General features: G+C 38.3%; 1 protein-coding gene across 1 annotated transcript; it reads left to right on the plus strand.

Annotated features, from left to right (window-relative positions):
- Positions 1–20816: 20816 nt before the first annotated feature.
- Positions 20817–21813, plus strand: LOC121999497 (probable ribose-5-phosphate isomerase 1). Its single transcript, XM_042554170.1, has one exon. It carries the CDS (start codon positions 20817–20819, stop codon positions 21651–21653), a length of 837 nt encoding a protein of 278 aa, XP_042410104.1. The 3' UTR covers positions 21654–21813.
- Positions 21814–22859: the final 1046 nt, after the last annotated feature.

Consider the following 22859-nt stretch of genomic DNA (forward strand, 5'->3'; position numbering starts at 1 on the left):
GTTTGGTTAAGTATTATAGTGCAGAATTTATGTTTGTATAGTATGCAGAAATAGTGTAGCATAGAATGCAGAATCTTGATTAGTATAGTATGCAGAATTTTGATTAGCATAGTATGCAGATTTTTGTTTATGCATTTCAAAGTTAGAATTTGTTTAAACATTTCAGATTTTAAAGAAGCATTCTTTTATTAGAAGTATTAACAAGTGTAAGAAAGATAAAGAAAAGAAAGAGAAAGGCCAAGGGCTTAAGTAGATCCCAAAGTCAAGACTTTAGGGATTTTGGCACACAAGGTGCTTAAAGAAAATGCCGAGACATTATATATTAGAAGTAATAAAAGATAACAAGTATTTTACTTTATTTAAGAGGCTAGTACCCGACTTTCGAGGTTGTCGTTAAACAAATCTAGGTGTCCAATTCCGAAGTCTTGGCCCTGGTAGACCGAGGTCTGCTCTTTTAGGATTGGTGGCTCGCTACCCCAACCTATTAGGGAACGCGCATAAGATGGTACTATGTCTGGGCTCAAGAAGAAAGTTGATTATTATTTTGAAGTATTAAATTATAAGTTTTTAAACAAGTGAAATAAGATTCAGAAAGTGTTTAAAATTTAGCAAGATTATGCTAGCATGATTGTATAGATTTATTTTACATGTTTAGCATTTCAGTATGTTTCTTTTGCTTGTAGATGAGCATGAGTAGTTTTCCTTTTGAGCATTCAACTTTTAGATTTCAGTATATTCACATGCATATTCGAGTTTTGTGAGTTAGATAGTGCTTACTAAGCAATTTTGCTTATAGATGCATTTTTCTCTTACTGCAGATAAAGGAAAGAAAAATTTATAGCAAAGAAAGGCGACAAGGAGGTGCGGATGGATGTGTGATGCCTGGACTATAGAAGCCTTGGGACCTAGCATAAGAATTTATTAAGATTGCCATTTATTAAGAATATATTAGATGAGTCATTTAGTCTTCCGCTGCTAGTTAATTATATGTTTTGAGTTCGCCGAGAGTTTTAGGAATTTCTATCAACATGTGAACAAGGATAATTAAGTAAAGTTAGTAGTCCAGTAGCGCTCCGCCCTCGCAGACTAGTAGTGAGGAGGGTGGGGTGTTACAAGTTGGTATCAGAGCAGTTCCTATTCTCCAGCATCACACATCAGCACCAACCTTGCCGTCTTCAAGTAAGAAAGTACTTAAGTTCTTTTTAATATGCTTTTCTTTTTTTGCAGTAAAGAGAAATCTTTAGAAGTATTTGTTTATATGTGCTTAAGCTAGATAAAAGTTCTTGTGTGAGGAACAGTATGAGGCAGAAATAACCTGAATTGTTCTAAGTTCGAGGACGAACTTTTTATAAGGTATGGGGAATTGTAACAACCCAAATTTCCTCATTTCGAGTCCTAATAGTACTTAAAAATATTTGGAAATGCTTTAGAAAAATTCTAGAGATTTTTAGAAATTTTTAGATTATTTTTATGCAATTTTTGGAGTTCGTTTGATATTTTTACCAAAAGAAACAAGTTGCAAAAAGTAAAGAAAATTAGCCGAGATTCGAACATGCAACCTCCGGCCAAACCAAGCCTTAAGCAAATTCGGCTGACCAAGTGGTCAAGCAGGCGGTTCTGTTTAGAAAAGGTAGCGAATTTATTTAAGATAGTTAACAGAATATTGGATTATAAAAGGGATAAGTTGATGTTGGATTTGTCTATTTAGAAAGGGTAGCGAATTTATTTAAGATAGTTAACAGAATATTATAAAAGGGATAAGTTGATGTTGGATTTGTCTGTTTAGAAAAGGTAACGAATTTATTTAAGATAGTTAACAGAATATTGGATTATAAAAGGGATAAGTTGATGTTAGATTTGTCTGTTTAGAAAAGGTAGCGAATTTATTTAAGATAGTTAACAGAATATTGGATTATAAAAGGGGATAAGTTGATGCTCTGTTTTCCCATGACTCAAACCATTCTCTCCTTCTCTTCTGCATACGATGGCGGAGCTCAGGTAGAAAACGAAAGGGAGTTAGGGCATCGTCTCCGGCGACCGGCCAAGGTCCTAGAAGCCCTTTTTGTTCGGTTGTGAGTCCAAGAAGTAAGGTAAGTGCTTCTCACCTGCAGTAGGAGTAGTTTCAGACCTTTGTTCTTCTTGAATTCGAAGAATGAGATGCGCTTATAGTGCAGATTTTTAATTAAGCCAATAGTACAGATTTTTAATTAAGCTTATAGTACAGATTTTTATATAGGCTTATAGTGCAGATTTTAATTAAGCTTGTAGTGCATATTTTTAATTAAGCCTATAGTGCAGATTTTAATTAAGCTTATAGTGCAGATTTTTATGTAGGCTTATAGTGCAGATTTTAATTAAGCCTATAGTGCAGATTTTTAATTAAGCTTATAGTGCAGATTTTAATTAAGATTGTAGTGTAGATTTTTAATTAAGCATATAGTGCAGATTTTAATTAAGCTTATAGTGCAGATTTTTATGTAGGCTTATAGTGCAGATTTTAATTAAGCTTATAGTGCAGATTTTCAATTAAGCCTATAGTGCAGATTTTAATTAAGCTTATAGTGCAGATTTTTAATTAAGCTTGTAGTGTAGATTTCAATTAAGCCTATAGTGCAGATTTTAATTAAGCTTATAGTGCAGATTTTTAATTAAGCTTATAGTGTAGATTTTAATTAAGCCTATAGTGCAGATTTTAATTAAGCTTATAGTGCAGGTTTTTAATTAAGCTTATAGTGCAGATTTTTATTTAAGCTTATAGTGCAGATTTTAATTAAGCCTATAGTGCAGATTTCAATTAAGCTTAAGTGTATATTTTTATGTAAGCTTATAGTGCAGATTTTAATTAAGCTTGTAGTGCAGATTTCTTATATCTTAAAATGCAGATTTCTTTAGAGCAGATTTCTTTAGAGCTTGTAGTGCATAATTCTTTAGAGCTTGTGGTACAGATTTCTTTAAAGTTTATAGTGCAGATTTTTTGTGGAACTTGTAGTGCAGATTTTTGGTGGAATTTATAATGCAGATTTTTTGTGGAACTTGTATTGCAGATTTTTGGTGGAACTTATAGTGCAGTTTTTAAAGAAAAAGATTATAGTGCAGTTTGGTTAAGTATTATAGTGCAGAATTTATGTTTGCATAGAATGCATAAATAGTGTAGCATAGAATGCAGAATCTTGATTAGTATAGTATGCAGAATTTTGATTAACATAGTATGCAGATTTTTATTTCTGCATTTCAAAGTTAGAATTTGTTTAAACATTTCAGTTTTTAAAGAAGCATTCTTTTATTAGAAGTATTAACAAGTGTAAGAAAGATAAAGAAAAGAAAGAGAAAGGCAAGGCCTTAAGTAGATCCCAAAGTTAAGACTTTAGGGATTTTTGCATACAAAGTGCTTAAAGAAAATGCCGAGGCATTATATATTAGAAGTAATAAAAGATAACAAGTATTTTACTTTATTTAAGAGGCTAGTACCTGACTTCCGAGGTTGTCGTTAAACAAATCCAGGTGTCCAATTCCGAGGTCTTGGCCGTGGTAGACCGAGGTCTGCTCTTTTAGGATTGGTGGCTCGCTACCCCAACCTATTAGGGAACGCGCATAAGATGGTACTACGCCTGGGCCCAAGAAGAAAGTTGATTATTATTTTGAAGTATTAAAGTATAAGTTTTTAAACAAGTGAAATAAGATTAAGAAAGTGTTTAAAATTCAGCAAGATTATGCTAGCATGATTGTATAGATTTGTTTTACACGTTTAGCATTTCAGTATGTTTCTTTTGCTTGTAGATGAGCATGAGTAGTTTTCCTTTTGAGCATTCAACTTTTTGATTTCAGTATATTCACATGCATATTCGAGTTTTGTGAGTTAGATAGCGCTTACTAAGCAATTTTGCTTATAGATGCATTTTCCTTTTACTGCAGATAAAGGAAAGGAAAAGCTATAGCAAAGAAAGGCGACAAGGAGGTGCGGATGGATGTGTGATGCCTGGACAAAGTGGTCAAAGGGAGTAGCTTAAGAAGCTGTTGACCCTAGGTTGACTATCCGATCTTCTCATTGGCTTGAGAAGATCGTAGTAGGGCCCTGACTAATCACAAATTAATTTAATTAATTGCTTATGTATATGTGATGCATGATTAAGTAATTAATTAGTGTCTAACAATTAGATTAGATCTAAGTCGTGCACATGATGCACCCTTTTGATTAGATTAGATCTATCGAGTATATGATACGCATCATCGTTTAGATTAGATCTAAATCACGTCAACTCTAATGCCTACCGTGCCATGATACCTATCACTACCTCGATCACATGTGTTGTTGAATCTGCCAAAGCAGAGCAACACATATTATCTTGGTAGGGTACAGAGGGACAATCTTGGTCCCGCTTATCAATGCATGGGCGAATACAAACTCAATTAGATTGAGTATTCCTAGTTAACTCGGTTGGATCGAGTACAACTATAGGCATTCTTCCAATGGTTGGAAAGATAGGACATAAATCACATTTATATTAATTCTTGGGCGTATTAGCCAAAGCTAACTCAAGTTTTAATATAACTGCGGATAATGATCCTATAACAAGAGTTGCATAGATATGTAATTGGTAAATCGTTATCTACTGATCATACTAAATCTTGGGTGTATTAGCCAAAGCTAACTCAAGGGTTAGTATGATGTGGATCTTGTCCCACATGAATTATAGAATTCAGTGGGAGCATCATTTAGTTAAAGGCCTAATTAAATGATTTAAAAGAATATGATATTTATTTTCTGCATTTTTCTGTTGTAGATAACCATGATGTCGAATACGAACTCCTTCTCCTTGCATTCTGTCCTTGAGAAGGACAAGCTCAACGAAGCAAATTTCCTGGACTGGTACAGGAACTTGAGAATAGTTCTCACCCAGGAATGTAAACTATACGTTCTGGAGCAGCCAATTCCGGAGGCTCCTCCTGCCAATGCCCCGCGAGCTGACAAAGATGCTTACAAGAAGCATCAAGATGACGCATTAGACGTGTCCTGTCTAATGCGCGCGACCATGAACTCTGAGCTTCAGAAGCAACACGAGTTAATGGGCGCTTACGATATGGTTGAACATCTTCGTCAACTGTATCAAGGACAAGAGAGGCATGAGAGATTTGAGATCTCAAGGGCACTGTTTCAGTGCAAGATGTCATATGGGGCTCCCGTAGGCCCATATGTACTCAAAATGATTGGGTACATATAAAACCTACAGAGGTTGGGATTCCCGCTTGGCCAAGAGCTAGCCACTGACCTGATCTTGCAATCCTTGCCGGATAGTTATAGTCAGTTCGTTCTAAACTACAATATGAACGAAATTGACAAGCCACTACCCGAGCTGCTTAGCATGTTAAGAACTGCTGAGCTGAACCTTAAGAAGGCAAAGCCCCACTCTGTTCTGATGGTTCAGAAACACAAGGGTAAGGGCAAGCCCAAAGGCAAAGGAAAGTTCCAAGCCAAGGGCAAAGGCAAGGCATTGAAGCCTAAAGGAGGGGTCGCCAAGGATGCTACCTGCTTCCACTGCGGTCAGACTGGGCACTGGAAGAGGAACTGCAAGGTGTACCTGGAAGATTTTAAGAAGAAGCGAAGTGAGACTTCCACTTCAGGTATATATATGTTATAGAAGTCAATCTATCTATTTCTTCATCATGGGTATTAGATACCGGATGTGCATCTCACATTTGTACTAATGTGCAGGCGCTGAGAAATAGCAGGGCATTGGCGAAGGGCGAGGTGGACCTACGCGTAGGCAATGGAGCACGGGTTGTTGCTGTTGCTGTAGGTACTTATTTTCTATCTCTGCCCTCTGGGCTTGTATTAGAGTTGGATGATTGTTGTTATGTGCCTGCATTAACTAAGAACATAATTTCAGTTTCTTGTTTGGACAAGAAAGGTTTCTCTTTTATTATAAAGGACAAATGTTGTTCTGTTTATTTAAAAGATATGTTCTATTGTAGTGCACCTTTGATAAACGGACTCTACATTCTAGATCTTGAAAGCCCTATCTATAACATAAATACCAAGAGGTTCAAGTCAAATGACCTGAACCAAACCTATCTCTGACACTGTCGCTTAGGTGATATAAATGACAAGCGCTTATCCCAGCTCCATAAGGATGGTTTGCTGGACTCATTTGATTTTGAATCTTATGAGACGTGCGAGTCATGCCTACTAGGCAAGATGACCAAGACTCCCTTTAGTGGGCACAGTGAGAGAGCGACTGACTTGTTAGGTCTTATACATAGTGATGTATGTAGCCCTTTCAATGTCGCTGCTAGAGGCGGTTATAGGTACTTCATCACATTTACTGATGACTTCAGTAGATATGGTTATGTGTACTTGATGACACATAAGTCAGAATCCTTTTAAAAGTTCAAAGAATTCAAGAATGAAGTCCAGAACCAGCTTGGCAAGAGTATTAAGATACTTCGATCAGATCGAGGTGGAGAATACCTTAGCCATGAGTTTCGTGACTACCTAGCTCAGTGTGGGATTCTATCCCAACTCACTCCTCCTGGAACACCACAGTGGAATGGTGTATCCGAAAGGCGGAATCGTACCCTATTAGATATGGTACGATCTATGATGAGTCACACAGATCTTTCGACATTCCTTTGGGGCTATGCTCTAGACACGACAGCTTTTATACTCAACCGAGTTCCATCCAAGGTCGTGATAAAGACACCATATAGGATATGGACTGGGAGAGATGCCTAGGTGTCTTTCATGAGGATTTGGGGTTGTGAGGCTTACATTCGACGTCAAGTCTCAGACAAGTTAGGACCCAAATCCAACAAGTGCTACTTTATTGGATATCCTAAGGAAACTAAGGGATATTACTTCTACATTCCCAGTCAGCACAAGGTAGTTGTGGCAAAGACTGGGGTCTTTCTAGAAAGGGACTTTGTTTCTAGAAAGACTAGTGGGAGTATGTTTGATCTTGAAGAAGTTCAAGATGTGGACCATAGCACTGAAGCCTCGATGGAAGTTGAACTTGAACCACAAAGTGTTGTGGATGATGTTGTTCCACAAAGAGTTGAGGAACAACAACCAGTTCAAGTAGACATACCTCTTCGCAGGCCTGATAGGGTACGTCATCAGTATGAGAAATACTCATTTCTCTTGTCTGACCATGATGACGTTGTGCTCATAGAGGATGAGCCTACCACCTATCAGGAAGCTGTGATGAGACCAGATTCCGAGAAATGGCTAGAGGCCATGAGATCCGAGATAGAATCCATGTACACCAACCAAGTATGGACTTTGGTTGATCCACCTGAAGGGGTAAAACCCATTGGGTGTAAGTGGGTCTTTAAGAGAAAGACTGACATGGATGGACTTATCTATAAGGGTCGCTTGGTAGCTAAAGGTTTCAAGCAAATTCATGGTATTGACTATGATGAAACCTTTTCTCGAGTAGCGATGTTTAAGTCCATTCGGATCTTGCTTGCTATTGCAGCATACCATGACTATGAGATATGGAAGATGGATGTCAAAACCGCGTTTCTGAATGGAAACCTACTCGAGGATGTGTACATGATACAACCTGAGGGTTTTGTAGATCCACAGCATACTAGCAGAGTATGCAAGCTGCATAGATCCATTTATGGACTAAAGCAAGCTTCTCGGAGTTGGAATTTTTGATTCGATGATGCAATCAAACAGTTTGGTTTTATCAAGAACGAAGATGAGCCTTGTGTCTACAAGAAAGTTGTAGGGGATATAGTTGTCTTCCTCATATTGTATGTGGATGACATACTACTCATTGGGAAGGACATCCCTTTGCTACAGTCTGTCAAGACTTGGCTAGGGACATGCTTCTCAATGAAGGACTTAGGTGAGGCATCCCGCATTCCAGGGATACAGATCTATAGAGATAGATCTAAGAGATTGCTTGGCCTAAGTTAGAGTACATATATTGACAAGGTACTCCTTCGGTATGCCATGCAGAACTCCAAGAAGAGATTTCTGCCGATGTCACATGGAGTGAGTCTTTCGAAGACTCAAGGTCCCTCTTCTAGAGAGGAGAGAGACCGCATGGATCAGATCCCTTATGCCTCAGCCATAGGATCTATCATGTACGCCATGCTATGTACTCTACCTGATGTCTGGTATGCTTTGAGCATGACGAGCAGATACCAGTCAGATCCAGGTGAAAGTCACTGGATAACGGTCAAGAATATTCTTAACTACTTAAGAAGGACTAAAGAATATTTCTTGATATATGGAGGCAATGTCGAGCTAGCTGTAAAGGTTTACAGTGATGCTAGCTTCCAGACCGATCAGGATGATTATCGATCGCAGTCAGGGTCGTATTTTGCATTAATGGTGGTGTTGTGAGCTGGAAGAGTTCAAAGCAGGACACAGTAGCTGATTCTACGACAGAGGCCGAGTACATTGCTACATCAAAGGCAGCAAAGGAGGCAGTTTGGATCTGCAAGTTCATCACTGAACTTGGGGTGGTTCCCAGTATCGCTGACCCTATTGAGCTCTATTGTGACAACAATGGAGCTATAGCACAGGCGAAGGAACCTCACTCACACCAGCGTACCAAACACATACTACGACACTTCCATCTCATTCGAGAGATTATCGAGAGAGGAGATGTGAAGATATGCAGAGTACCTACAGAGGCTAACATTGCAGATCCCTTGACCAAGGCTTTGGCACAGAGGAAGCATGATGGTCGCACTAGGTCATTGGGGCTTAGAGCCTGTAACGCCCGAAAATTCTCAAAACTAATTTAGAATTATTTTGTGATTTTTTTGGAATTTTTAGATATTTTTCCGGAATTTTCCGAGTATCGGAAGTAGCAAAAATAATTAAAAATCGCAAAATAGCTTAGGCGGGAATCGAACCCGAGACCTATGGTATACGGGATATTGTTAGTAACCGGTTGAACCCAGCAGGGCCGTGCTGAAGAAAGAGGAACCAATTACATTTATATTAGAGTTGGGTTTAATAATCCACTTAATATAAATTAAGAACTTAAGTTGGGTTTGGTTTAATTTGGTTCGGCAGCCCTCTCCTCACAAAACCTCACGCCACCTTCTCCTCTCAAACCCTCACCGCCGCCTCTCCCTCTCCTCCTTCTCACGGCACACCAAGCCCCCAAGGGCCAAGGGAACTTCTTCCGACGACGACTCCAACACGAAAAAGGTTCTTCTCCGCGAGAGGAACGTGAAGACGCTAGTGGATCGTCGAGAGGATCGTTTCCATCGGAAAACCAGCGATTTGAATCGTAAGAAATTACGAATAGGAGGTAAGAAACCCCTCACCTGCAGTATAATAGCTCCGTTTAGTTTTCTACGCATTAGTTTTAGCTATATGCAGGTTTTTTTCGGCACATAGGGTGTGTTTAAACCCTCCTCGAGGATTAGGGATCTAGTTGAGCACCTCTAGACGGGCCGGACACGTTGGTCTCCTTTAGTTGGAGATTCTAGACGTTGTCGGGTGCCTAGAGGTGATCTCCCTATTAGAGGAGAGAGTTGGAGCACACCAAGTGTTCGGTAAAATGTTAGTGTAGCTAAATACCACCTCAGTTATGTTTAACAGCTCAGTTAAATGCATTAGTAGCATTTAAATCAGTATGTTAGTCTAGTTTCAGCTTACATGGGACTACGGTCCAATGGGTGGGCTCCCACAGTCGCCTCTAGGTTTAGATAACCTAGCTCTAGGTTCAGATAACCTAGAAACAGCAAAATAAGCAATTAGTAGCTATATTCAGTATTTTATTTTCAGTGGCACTGTACTGGATTAGATATCCATTGGGCTGGGCTCCCATAGTCGGTCCCTAGGTTTAGATAACCTAGTTCTAGGTTTAGATAACCTAGTTAACCCTACTAAATTCGGGACTTGCAAACCCGGGTCTAGTTAGGGATGCGCGCATAGCAAGTACAATTGCCGGACCCAAACAGCATGATTACTATTTTCACTTATTATGATATTAGCTTTCAAACTCTTAATCTAATCCAGTGATTATAGTTTAAGATTAGTTTTAGCGCAGTTCAGTTTCAGTTCAGTATCATGCTCCAGTTTAGTTTTTCCCTGTGAATATGCATGATAACTTTATGTGCAGTTGTTATACATGTTTTTATGTTCAGATTTAGATATGCCATGATTGTATGCTTATATGCCATGCCATGCTAGTTTATTCAGTATATCCAGCATATGTTTCAAACAGCATGATTTAAAATCATATTTGCATCGTTGCATGTTTTTGTGAGGTAGATGGTTTCTTACTAAGCTTTAAGCTTACAGATACTATTTTTCCTTATACTGCAGATAAAGGTAAAGGAAAGATGGACTAGCAGTGGAGGTTGGAGGTCAATGCAGATCAAGATGTGTGTGGCAGGAACTGGAATAAAAGATCCTTAGGGAGTTAGCAGATTAAGAACTTAGTTTTTGTTTTAAGATACTTTTATGCAGTTCTAGTGGTTTTAAATGCTATGATTTAATAAGCTTTGCACTAGATCATGTTAGAATGCTAGTTAATAGATATTAGAACGCTTTACATGCATTCTATAACTGTTGTGTGATGTTTTAGCACGAAGAAGTGCTGAAATCAGAGTTTCAGGAGCGAAATCAGAACTCTGATCGGTCTACAGACCGATCAGAGTCTGTGCTGTGCCACTGGATCCATCTGCCACTGGATCGGTCAGCCGACCGATCCAGTCGCGAACAGAAAGTTGGCCTTCGCGAACAGAGGTTACCAAAGCTTGCTGATCGGTCTGCCGACCGATCAGTGAGCCACTGGATCGGTCAGCCGACCGATCAGTGCACTTCTGGATCGGTCGGTAGACCGATCCAGCCATGTACAGAAGCGACAGCCTATGGATCGGTCAGCCGACCGATCCAGAGAATTTTCTTCCGTGCCAGTATCAGCTGGGTCGATCACGAGATTGATCTGACAGCCCAATCGATCTAGGGATCGATTGAAATGCCTGATTACAGCTAGCAGGTCATCTGAGAGGCATAGATTGTCTTCCCTAACAGGTGTACAACCCTTAGGTACACCTAGAATGTTAAGTTTAGATTTTATAGAAATCAGTTTAGTAAGATTTTCATCAATCCAGTTTTTCCGCATTAGTCATTTAGCACAGCATAATTGTAGCGATCGACCTTACAGCCTAGTAGTAGAAGGCGGGTCGTTACAGAGCCTACACTGATTGGCACTAGTGCTAGTGGGAGATTGTTAGTTAGAGCCCTAGAGCCAATCATTTGATGATTGTATTATGGACTTGTTGTATCATATTCTTATATAAATAAAGGCATTTGTTTTTGGTTATTATACTTACTTGTATTGGTGCCAAATAAACTAAGTATAATAGCGTCCTTTAGTAGAAGGTTCTTACCTATATCAATCGGTTAGTTGAACCGATAGTGAGATGATATAGGGAACACTACTCTTAATCATTCCTAGTCGAGTATTAACATTCAGGGACAATGTTAATGCAATAAGACTAACATGTAGGTCAACTCGATGACTTGATCTCACAAGTCATGGATATAGAGATATCAAGTTGACACATGGGTATGCATTGGAGATTGTATACTGAATGACCCGCCATGAGAAAGTATCATGGATCGTTATATGAGTGTCATATACTTTCTCATGTGGCTATTAGTATGACTACTAGTCCTTAGACCTGAAGTCACCATGGATCCCTACATAAGGAGTTATGCACTTTGGTTTCGTCAAACGTCACCCGTAACTGGGTGGACTATAAAGGTGATTACTGGGTATGTAACGAATTATGCAGAGGGATGTGAGTGATGTAGATGGGATCTATCCCTCCTATATGACGGGAGCGACATCGATATTCTTGATAGAGTGAGACCACGAAGTGCATGACCATGCCCAAATGAGTCAATATGAGATATTGAGCTCATTTGATTGAGTGAGTCTACTTGGAGTTCAAGATTTCTATTGATTAGAGGATGACACGGTCTATACCTCACATTGATCAATCTAGATGTCTAGGATAAAAGGACACTTGTCATATATTGTGAGGAGTCACAATTAGTAGTCACAAGGTGATGTTGGATCTCAACATTCTTGTAACTTGGGTAGTAATGATGTGTTGCTAGATACCGCTCATTACTTATGCTCCTAAATGGGTTTAGGGGCATTGCCAACGTTACAAGAACCTATAGGGTCACACACTAAGGACAATTAGATGGAGATTAGGTTCATATAATGAACCAAGAGGATTAAATTCATTTGATGAATCAAATTGGATTAAGAGTAATCCTAATTGGGCTAATTGAGTTGGACTCAAGTTGATTCATGTGTTCAATGAGTCTAATTTAGATTATGACTCATTGAATCAATTTAATTAAATGAATTAGAGTCATTATATTAAATTGGCTTGAATTAAATGGTTGGATTAGATCAACCATGAGAGAGATTAAGTCAAGTTTGACTTGACTTGAGAGGAAGATGAAGAGTCAAGTTTGACTTGACTTTATGCCACATCATTTGTGACTTGGCATTACGTGACCAATAATGAGGTGCCACATCATCATGTTTAGCACATGTGTGTGCCACCTCATGGAGGTTACAAATCTCTTTAATGGCCACACTTAATGCAAAATGGGGGTTACACTTTCGTGAAAGTGGCCGGCCACTTTTGTGGTGAATGTGAATTCATTTTTTCATTCAAGGCAATTCACATCTTCTTCTTCCTCAAGCTCTCCCTCTCCGCCTCTCTTGGCCGAACAACCTAGGTGCTAGCACACCTTTGTTTGGTCTCCTCCACCTAGTGTGTTCGTGTGGATATGTATAGAGGAGTATCTATTTTGATACTCTCGAGATCCGGCGAATTTTGGACGAGCGGGATACGAAAAAGGGCACGCATCGAAGGTATAAAAGGTTTCCTCTTTGTAAATCTAGTGTAGATCTAGATTAGAAACTCGTACTCTTATTTTTTTGAAAGTTTTATTCTTCGCACGGATCCGTGGCTTGGGGTTTCGGGGTTTTCGCGACGCGAAAAAGCGATTTTCGCGGCCCAAAAAACCCAACATGATTATGATCAATGAACAAAGAGACAAAGGATGGATCAAATAAGCCCCACGTTAGGCCTGACATGATCTCATTCCCATGTTATGCCCAACGTGGGCCTAATATCATTCATATCAGGCCCAAAGTATACTAAAAGTCTAGCTTTTGTATAAATATTTATTTTGAAATAAGAATCACATTGGTCAAATGTCTACATTTATATGCTAAATGCAGTTGTTCATTTAATTTATATTGAAGATAACATGGTGTGTGGTGTCATACAGAAGATCATGTTATCAGTTCCTTATGAATTATAAATAGTTGCTCACAACCAAGATGAAATGGGACAAACCATTGAAATGGTTGTAGTGTAATTTGGTATTAGTTTATCTTGACTATAAAATTACACTAGTACACTCTAAGTGTATTGAGCAGGACTATTTGTGGTTGTTCTCTTTATACTGACTGTAAAAAAGAATAACACCTCTGTTATTATGGAAGTGCGTACTCTTAATCATGATATAATAACAAGCACGTATACTTAATATTTATTTCTTTAATTTATCAAAGGGTGAGATTTAGTTCGTTAAATCAATAGGTCCGATAAGTTGGGAAATGATATTATTTATATGGTGTGTTATTGATTATAGAATGAAATTGTGTCCTAGTGATCTAGGTTGGTGATGTCGCCTTGAGAAGCTCATAAGGATTGTCATGTAAACCATGCAGGTGGACTTAGTCCGACATGACAATAAGATTGAGTGGTACTACTCTTGGAGCTAAATATTAATTAAGTAGTTGTTAGTAACTCATTTGATTAGTGGGCATTCGATATCTTAAACACAGGGAGATTAAGACACTCGTGATAAGAAGAAGCCCATATTGTAATATGGGATGGTGCGGTAGTGCAATAATGACTCTTTAGTGGTATGAGTTTTTATTGATGAACTTGAGTTGGGTGTTCGGGGCGAACATAGGAAGCTCAAGCTCATCAGGAGACCAAAATCAATTCCTCCTCTCGGTCCCTGTTGTAGCCTCTTATTTATAAAGACTTATAATCTACCCAAAGACCAGCTTCTTAACCAAGCTTAGGGGTCAGCCACATCCTTGCTTGGAGCCCAAGCAAGGGGCCGGTCAAGCCAAGCTTGGAGCTCAAGCTAGGGCCGGCCAAGCCTTGCTTGGTGCCCAAGCAAGGGGTCGGCTATATCATAAGAGAAAAGGAAGTTTTATTAAAAATAAAATTTTGCTAAAGTCTTTCCTTTTATGATGCCATCCACATGATTTTATAGAGTTTTAAATTTTAAAATCTTTCCTTTTATAAATTTTCTACAAAGGATTAAAAGAGAGATTTGAAATCTTTTCTTATTTGTAGTTATCTATAATGTGAAAGAAAGATTTTAATTTTTGATAAAATTTTCCTTTTTTGTAACCATGTTTTAAAAGAGAAGTTTTATTTTAAAATCTTTTCTTTTATAGATATCCATAAAATGATTTAAAAGAGAGAGATTTTAATTTATAAAATATTCCTTTTATAGTTATCCACAAAAGGGATTTTAAAAGAGAGATTTTAATTTTATTTTTAAATCTTTCCTTGTTAGGACATAATGTGGCCGGCCATGTAAAGGAATAAAAGGAAGTTTTATTTTTTGTTATAAAACTTTCCTTTTTTACAATCACCAAGGATTATAAAAGAAGAGGAGGTGGTGCCTTATGGTTTAACACATCTCTTATTCCTCCTCTCTTTTTCCTTGGTGGTCGACCCTCTTCTTTCTCTCTTCTCCATTTGTTTTCTTTCTTGGAGGCCAACAACATCAAGCTTGGTTTTCTCTTGGTGGCCAGTTGCTTGAAGGAGAAGAAGAAGAGAAGGAAGCTCTCTTGTCTAGCATCCCTTGGAGGTTAGTTGGTGGCCGAAACTTCGAAGCAAAGGAAGAAGCTTGGGTGGATTTCATCTTGGAAGACTGTCACCCACACGACATCCAAGAGAAGGAGAGGAATACTGCAGAAGATCAAGAGGTCTATACGCTACTACAAAAGGTATAACTAGTTATTTGTTTCCGCATCATAACTAGTTCATCCTTTGGTATAAATTTTGAAAAATCAAACACAAGAGGCTATCAGTTTTAGGTTATCGTTTTGTTATCAATTTTATTTTTTGATTTCATGTTTAAATATTGTGTTTTTATTGAGATCTCTATAGTTAAACCTAGTTTACTGTAAGAAGTTAAATATCTGATTTCCTTGAAAGGCTTTGTCTAGGAAGTGGTGGATGATCCCATACCCAAGAAGGCCTAGTGTCTCGTCATGTTTAACTTGGAAGCTGATCTTTGAAATAGATATTTAATTAACTTCTGTAATATGGTTTAACTTAGGAAGATCACATCGCTTAAACTTGGAGTAAAAATGTTAAGTTTCGTTTTCAATCCAAGTTTAACTTCTGAAGGACAATTTGGATTAATAATGTTAATCATCGTTTGCAATCCAAATTTAACTTCAGTAGAACACATGGGTAGCTAGGATAGTTCTATACTTGTATAAATTTTTGTACAGGGGAACTAGAATGGTATTCCGAGTAGCAACCAACAAGGCCCAATGTGGGCCTAATATCATTCATATTAGGCCCAAAGTGGGCTTGATATGATCTCATATCAAGCCCAACGTGGACTTGATATGATCCCATGTCAAGCCCACAATTAAGCTAAAATTTATCATCATGTTGGAGCACTTCTGAAGAGCTTTAAATAAGTAATAGATAGCACCGTTAGAGTCCTTGCAACACTAGAAACTCACAAGACTTGAAATGGCCGCAATCAGAGCTATCTAGGTCCATCAGTGAATTTTGACCGAAATCTACTAATGAACCTAAGGTATTTGGATTTCTTCAACTTAACAATTACTGGAATGTTTGAGCGAGGAAAAGCTAGAAATGGTGTCAAAACTTAGTTTTAACTACTACTGATGAAGTTCTTGTGGCATGCCAATTGGCATGGAACAGTGCACGTAATGGATTTCTATGAACAACAAACCCTATTGAATTTTATTTTACAAAAACAACAACCATTTTGTTGAAGTTATAACTTAATTTTAGTTCAAACCAAATTACAAGAATATTTTAAATTCCCAAGCACACCCTATAGACTTGAATCCAACTATTGGTGCTAGCCTAGTTGAATTTCTGAAAAAAAAAATCACAACTGCTAGCAAGTTTTTAGTTTATAAAATAGAGATATGGTGTGAATTTTTAGATATCAGGATCAAAATCTTAATTATGATAAATGAACAAAGCGACCAAGGATAGATCATATAAGGTCCACATTGGGCCTGATATGATACCATATCAGACCCAATGTGGGCCTGATATCATTCATATCAGGCCTAAAGTGGGTCTAATAAAGGATCATATTAGACCCACAATAATGATGAAACTTATTGTCATGTTAGAGTACCTCTAGAGAGCTTTAAATAAGTAATAGATAGTACCATTGGAGTCCTCACAACACTAATAACTCACAAGACTTGAAATGAGTGTAATCAGAGTTATCTAAATTCATCAGTCAATTTTGATCAAAATCTACTAATGATATGAAGGTTTGAGCGAGGAGAAGCTAGATATGGTGTCAAACCTTAGTTTTAACTACTACCGATGAAGTTCTTGTGGCGTTCCAGTTGGCACAGAACAGTGCACCTGCTTTGTATTTAATGAACCGCAGCCACAATCGCAACCGCTAGCCTATTTATTTTTCAAGCACAACAACACCCATTTTGTTTAAGTCATAACTTAATTAGAGTTAAAAAGAATTTACAAGGATTTGAAATTTCCAATGCCACCTTGTAAAGTTGAAATACACTGTTAGACTGAGCCTATTAATTTTCTGAAAATTCACAACTACGACCGAATTTTTAGTTTACAAAATGGAGATATGGTGTGAAGGATTAGTTCTGTCTTGCTGGAATTGGTTTACACTTTTCATATCATAGATAACACTGTATTAAACAACAAATACTACATACAAAGATATAACAGTAACATTACTTTTCACAACTATTGTTCTTTCAACACTATAGATGTATTGCATACAAAATATATAGATCCACTCCTCCTGCTTACAAAATATATAAATCAAGCAGAATATTCCTATATACATATACAAGTAAGTAAAAAACCAAGATTTGGTGGAATTCTACAAGACCTTCGGTTATGACCCAGTTGTTTGCACCGGCTTCATTTGATTTTTTACCTTCTCATTATGTTTCGACTCGATCCGTGCCTTCTTTCGCCTACCGGGCTGCACAAGGCTACGAGGACATAGAACTATAATATTATTTATGCTCCTAGGCCAAAATGTCTTACTTCGACAGGGGTAAATATGATCCATGTATGTCGCATTCCAATTTTGTGAATGAAAATAATGCTCACAATATGGGAGTGTATCTATGTTCCGGTGAATGATGATGGCAATATCATGTGAGAAAGGCAGTCCTGAAATTTGAAACTCCTCGCAGTTACAATATTTTATTTCTAAATTCGTAATAAATGAAGCACCTCATGTCTCTACTTCTATTTCATATTGAGACTAGGGATAGACTTTATATGGTCTAGCCTTCTCTCTCCTTGAATCCATTTCTTTGCTAGCATAAGGTGTCAAAGCAACATATCATTTCGATACTTCCTCCTTACAGTTAAAGAACCATTGAGCTACCTTTCTTTTGGTATTATCGATTAACTTGTTTATAGGAAGTTCATGTGTATGCTTGAACAAAGCATTTAAACTCTCTACACAATTAGTAGTTAATATTGTGTACCTTCTTCCACTAAAGTGTGCATTAGCCCATCTTTTAGGGTTAATGTTCTAAAGCCACTTATGGGCATCTGGATGTTTTTCAAGCATGGATTACATTTTGAGATCATATTGGAGTGCTGTGTTTGCTCATTCTGCTGCCCAAAACAAGCCTAAAGTTGACCTACTACCATTATCTGTTATCATATTGCAAGGCATGTGGTGGCAACAGAAAGTATGATGGGTTGTTGGGTAGACTTTCCAAACTATTGATATAGTGTCGCGATGTCTATCTGATACTATGCTCATTAACTATGCATCGACAACAAAAATCTTTTCGTATGATCCAAAAACTACTCCCATGCAGACCCACATTCAACATCAATGATTCCAAAGGCAACTGGGAGGATATTGTCATTAGTATCAATTATTGTAGCCATCAATAACACACTCAGATACTTTCCTCTTAGATGTATGGCATAAATTATGATCAATTTGCGTAGATAAGACCTGAATATTCTTCGACAAGCTCCAAAACCCCAAAAATAGTGTTGGAACTGATATCACCATTCTTGTGTAGTGCCACATAGGTTTCAGAATCTCTAACTCTTAACTCATGCAGATATAGTGGAAGATCTCTATATGCCTGGTCATAATCTCTGTAACGCCCCGTCTCCTACTATCTAGGCTGCGAGGCCGGGGGTTACATTATGCTAAACTATTTTGTGCGAAAAAGCTGAACTAATTAAAACTCTCTGCTATTTGCTATAAAATATGAAATTTATATTGAGAGTACACTTCTGAAGTTGTACATGTGCTAAGAAGGGAACCTAAACCTCCTACTTGATCAAAAACTGAAATCAGACACTTCTAGTTGAAATCAGACTTTCCAATTGATCGGCTGATCGATTGGAGTGGTTTGATCGATCCACTGGTTGATCCAACGTGCTACTGTGCACGGAAGTCTCGTCTAGATCGATCGGCTGATCGATCCAGTCTGGCCAATCGATCCAGAGATCGATTCAGAAGCTCTCTGTTCGCAGGATTTAAATTCCCGATCGATCGTGTAACAACCCACCCTTCTTACTACTACTCTCTAAGGGCGACCGTTACCTAACTACTACTATACTTACTAGTGTCACTGACGCTATTATTAGAATAAGTTAGATTTATCACGGTTTAGAGGAATTCCTACCAAAAAATTTCAGCAGAGTCTCCCCTGTACCGGTGACTAAATCCATAGTACATAAGATATATACGCAGCCACAGGCGGCTAGAACACATTTTTCACAACCACGCAATTATAAAAACAACAGTAAAAGAAAGAACTACTCTAGTAAAAACAACCAACTATATCACTCCACAAATAATTAAAGTGACTAAATGCATATGCGGAAATAAACTCAACTACAATCTCACAAACTTCATAATAGTATTAAAGAAAAGAAATAAAGCATAAACTCTAATCAAATAGGTCCTGCAGGTTTGGTAGCACTCTCTGGATCTCTCCATAGTCCAGACATCACACACTTCATCACCACCACATCTTGTTGCCTCCCTTTCATATCTTAGCTTTTCCTTTATCTGCAGTAGGAGGAAAGAAAACAAAACTATAAGCGAAAATGCTTAGTAAGTACTAATCTATCTCACAAAAACATTGAAGTGCATAAAAGTAATGCAATAATACTGAAACTGTAATGCTAAAGCAAAGCTGCATTACTCATGGTATACAGAAATAAAACTGAATATTAAACATGCTCACTAACTGACAGGAAAGTAATGAAACTACTACTGTAGGCTTAGAATTAAAGAACTAAACTTTTATTGATTCTAAGCATAAACTTGTTTCATTTTCTTATATCCTTATACTAGAAATTAATCTTTTAATTTCTCTTTCACTTTCTTCTTCTTGTTTTTCTTTTCTTTTCTTCTTTGGGCCCAGTCTTAGTACCATCTTTGTTTTGCGCGCTCTCTAATAGTGACTGAGGTAGCGAGCCTCTAGTCCTATGAGGTAAAGACCTTAGTCTTACCAGGGCCAAGACCTTGGAATTGGTCACCTGGATTTGTTTAACGACAACCTTGGAAGCCGGGTACTAGCCTCTTACTTTAGTTTACTTGTTATCTCTTTTTAACTAGACCTTGGTCTTTTTCTTTACTCACACTTCTCATAATCCTTTATTAGATCTTATTAGAATCCTGTAGATATATCTAACAAGTGTAGGATTACAACTAACCAAGCATGCTATATGAAAATAACACAAGGGAAGCCGATCTGAACTCTCTAAGCACGTTATAAAACAAGGCAAAGGAAAGCAAAATTGAACTTACTAATCATGCTATAAAATAGAGCAAAAGAAAGCAACTTTAAGCTTACTAATCATGCTATAAAATAGAGCAAAATAAAGTAACTTTAAGCTTTCTAAACATGCTGTAAAATAGGGCAAAAGAATGCTAACTACCAGCCCCATTAATCCGAGATAATGCAAGCCACATAAGCTAAACCAAATCTGCAATACTTCTTCTACTTATATAGGCTACTCCGGCCACTATTCAGCACCCTAGTAACAAGCAAAAAAGACTAAAAATGCTATACATGACTATCCATTCCAGTGACCACAACCTGTCCCTTCTTCTCCTTCCTTCAAAGCCCATGGCAGCAAGCACAGAAGCACAAAACATTAATGTTTCAAGCTTTAAACACTAAGGGCATGTTTGGTTTGGGGTTATCTTTGATAACCTTGGTTATCCATCCAAGGTTATCTACCAAAACCTTGTTTGGTTTTGATAATTGATGATTCCTAAGTTATGCTACATGTCTGACACATCAGCAAGTTGGGCATATAGCTCGGAATCAGAAAACCCCATAAAACTGGGGTTTTCTTTGATTCCCTGGTTAACCAAAACATTAAGACAATATTATCCTTCGTTATTTACCCTTTGAGACAAAAATAACCTTATAGATTTATCAAATTTCAATCTACCCTCCAATATAATCAAACCTCTCGAGCGATCTTCCGATCCGGCGATGGGATCACCATTCCTCCTCCAACCCTCTCGCTCGCTGACGGAAGAAGCTATGGCGGCTGCCGGCCAGTCCCAGGATGACATGAAGCGCATCGTCGCCCTCCGCGCCGTGGAGCTGGTGCGGTCCGGCATGGTCCTTGGCCTCGGCACCGGCTCCACCGCCGCCCACGCCCTCGACCGCATCGGCGACCTCCTGCGCGGCGGCGACCTCCGTGACATCGTCGGCATCCCCACTTCCGAATGGGCCGCCGCCCGCGCTGCGGCTGCCGGCATCCCCCTCACCGATCTTGCCGCGCACCCGGTGGTCGACCTGTCCATCGACGGCGCGGACGAGGTCGACCCGGCGCTCAACCTTGTGAAGAGCCGCGGTGGCTCCCTCCTCCGGGAGAAGATGGTGGAGGGCGCCAGCCGCCGCTTCGTCGTCATCGTCGACGACTCCAAGCCCGTTCCGCGCCTCGGAGGCAGCGGCCTCACTACCCCCGTGGAGGTCATCCCCTTCGGCTGGGCCCTCACTCTCCGCCGACTACAGAACCTCTTCGACGGCACGCCCAGCTTCAACCTCAAGCTCCGTACGGCTTCAATCAACGCCAAAGCTAGCGCCTTTACCGAAAAAGAATCCGAAATTGAGCCATTTGTGACGGATAACAAGAACTACATCGTGGACCTGTTCTTCGAGGATGGAATCCACGGAGATCTACAGGCCATCAGCGATGACCTCCTGAGGATCACCGGCGTGGTCGAGCACGGAATGTTCCTCGGATTGGCGACGTCCGTGATCGTAGCCAGGAAGGATGGGGTGGTGTTGATGGACAAAGAGGCGAAGTCAAATGGTTTCTGAGAGGCATGTGATCGAGTTCAAAGCTAAATTATGTGTTGTTTCAAACATCATAAAGAAACCAGTTTTGACAGTATGGAAACATCAACTGTCTCCATTAAGCTTCGACTGCTAATTCAGTGATGGATAAACAATCAAGTTTCAGTAGATTTATTTTGGATTACAGCATTACAGATCTCTGTCTTGAACTGTCTTTTCTTTTCTTAGTTTTCTAAGTTGTGTATCAACTATCAAGTTTCAGAGATTGAAATGCAGTGGATAGCTATCAGGAAAATCTTAAAAAATAATAATCTCATTTAATCCTAGTAATATATCTAATCTGTGAAACACTTTCCTGTCTTTTTTACAAGTCCTCTGGTGTTTTCTTTTTCAGTCTTCTTCTGAAGAAGCAGCGTGAATTGGTTCTGGTTCCCTGATTCAAGTTGATTTTGCTCCAGATTTTGACAAAGTCAACCCTCAATTCCCAGAGTCTACAAAAAATAAAAAATTTATAAAAATAAAAAAAAATTATAAAAAATAAAAAATTTATAAAAATAAAAATAAAATAAAATAAATAAATAAATAAATCAAAAATAAAATCAAAAAAATAAAAAATATAAATATAAATAATATAAAAATATAAAAATATTAAAAAAATAAAAAAACACATAAAAAGTAAAAAAATATACAGGAAAAAGAAAAGTAAAAAATATTAATAAATAAATAAATAATAATAATAATACTATGTATAGTTGGTTTTGTAATTGAGGGTAATACGGTAAAATATTAAACCAGGGTATTCATTAAAACCTTCAAACAAACAAGTTTTTGTTGCATTACCTAAGTTGAACCAAACAACATTTGGTTATGTTTTATTCCCCATAACCTTGGTTATGTGATTACCTGGTAATCACATAACCAAGGTTATACATGATGACTTGAACCAAACGCACCCTAATGGTCATGGCTAAATAATGGAGGAGGCATATCTCACAGCTATCTAAAAAAAACAACCGAATTTTGAAACTGCACTTCAAAATCACCAACTATACAGGCTTGTTAAACTACAAGGGAACCAACCAATAAGGCTAAATCTGGTACAGCAGGTTTAAAAGCAAGGAAAGAGCAACTAATTCCCTAACCACATGATCGGTTACAACATGAAATAACAGAAGAAATTTCCATCTAAGACCTTGTAAGGATTTCTACAAATGAACCTAAACTATCACA

Source organism: Zingiber officinale, chromosome 7A (genome assembly GCF_018446385.1).
Source record: "Zingiber officinale cultivar Zhangliang chromosome 7A, Zo_v1.1, whole genome shotgun sequence".
In the NCBI taxonomy this organism is placed as follows: domain Eukaryota; kingdom Viridiplantae; phylum Streptophyta; class Magnoliopsida; order Zingiberales; family Zingiberaceae; genus Zingiber; species Zingiber officinale.

Coding starts and splice junctions, on each gene's coding strand:
- LOC121999497 (XM_042554170.1), top strand. CDS start 20,817: ATGGGATCACCATTCCTCCTCCAACCCTCTCGCTCGCTGACGGAAGAA.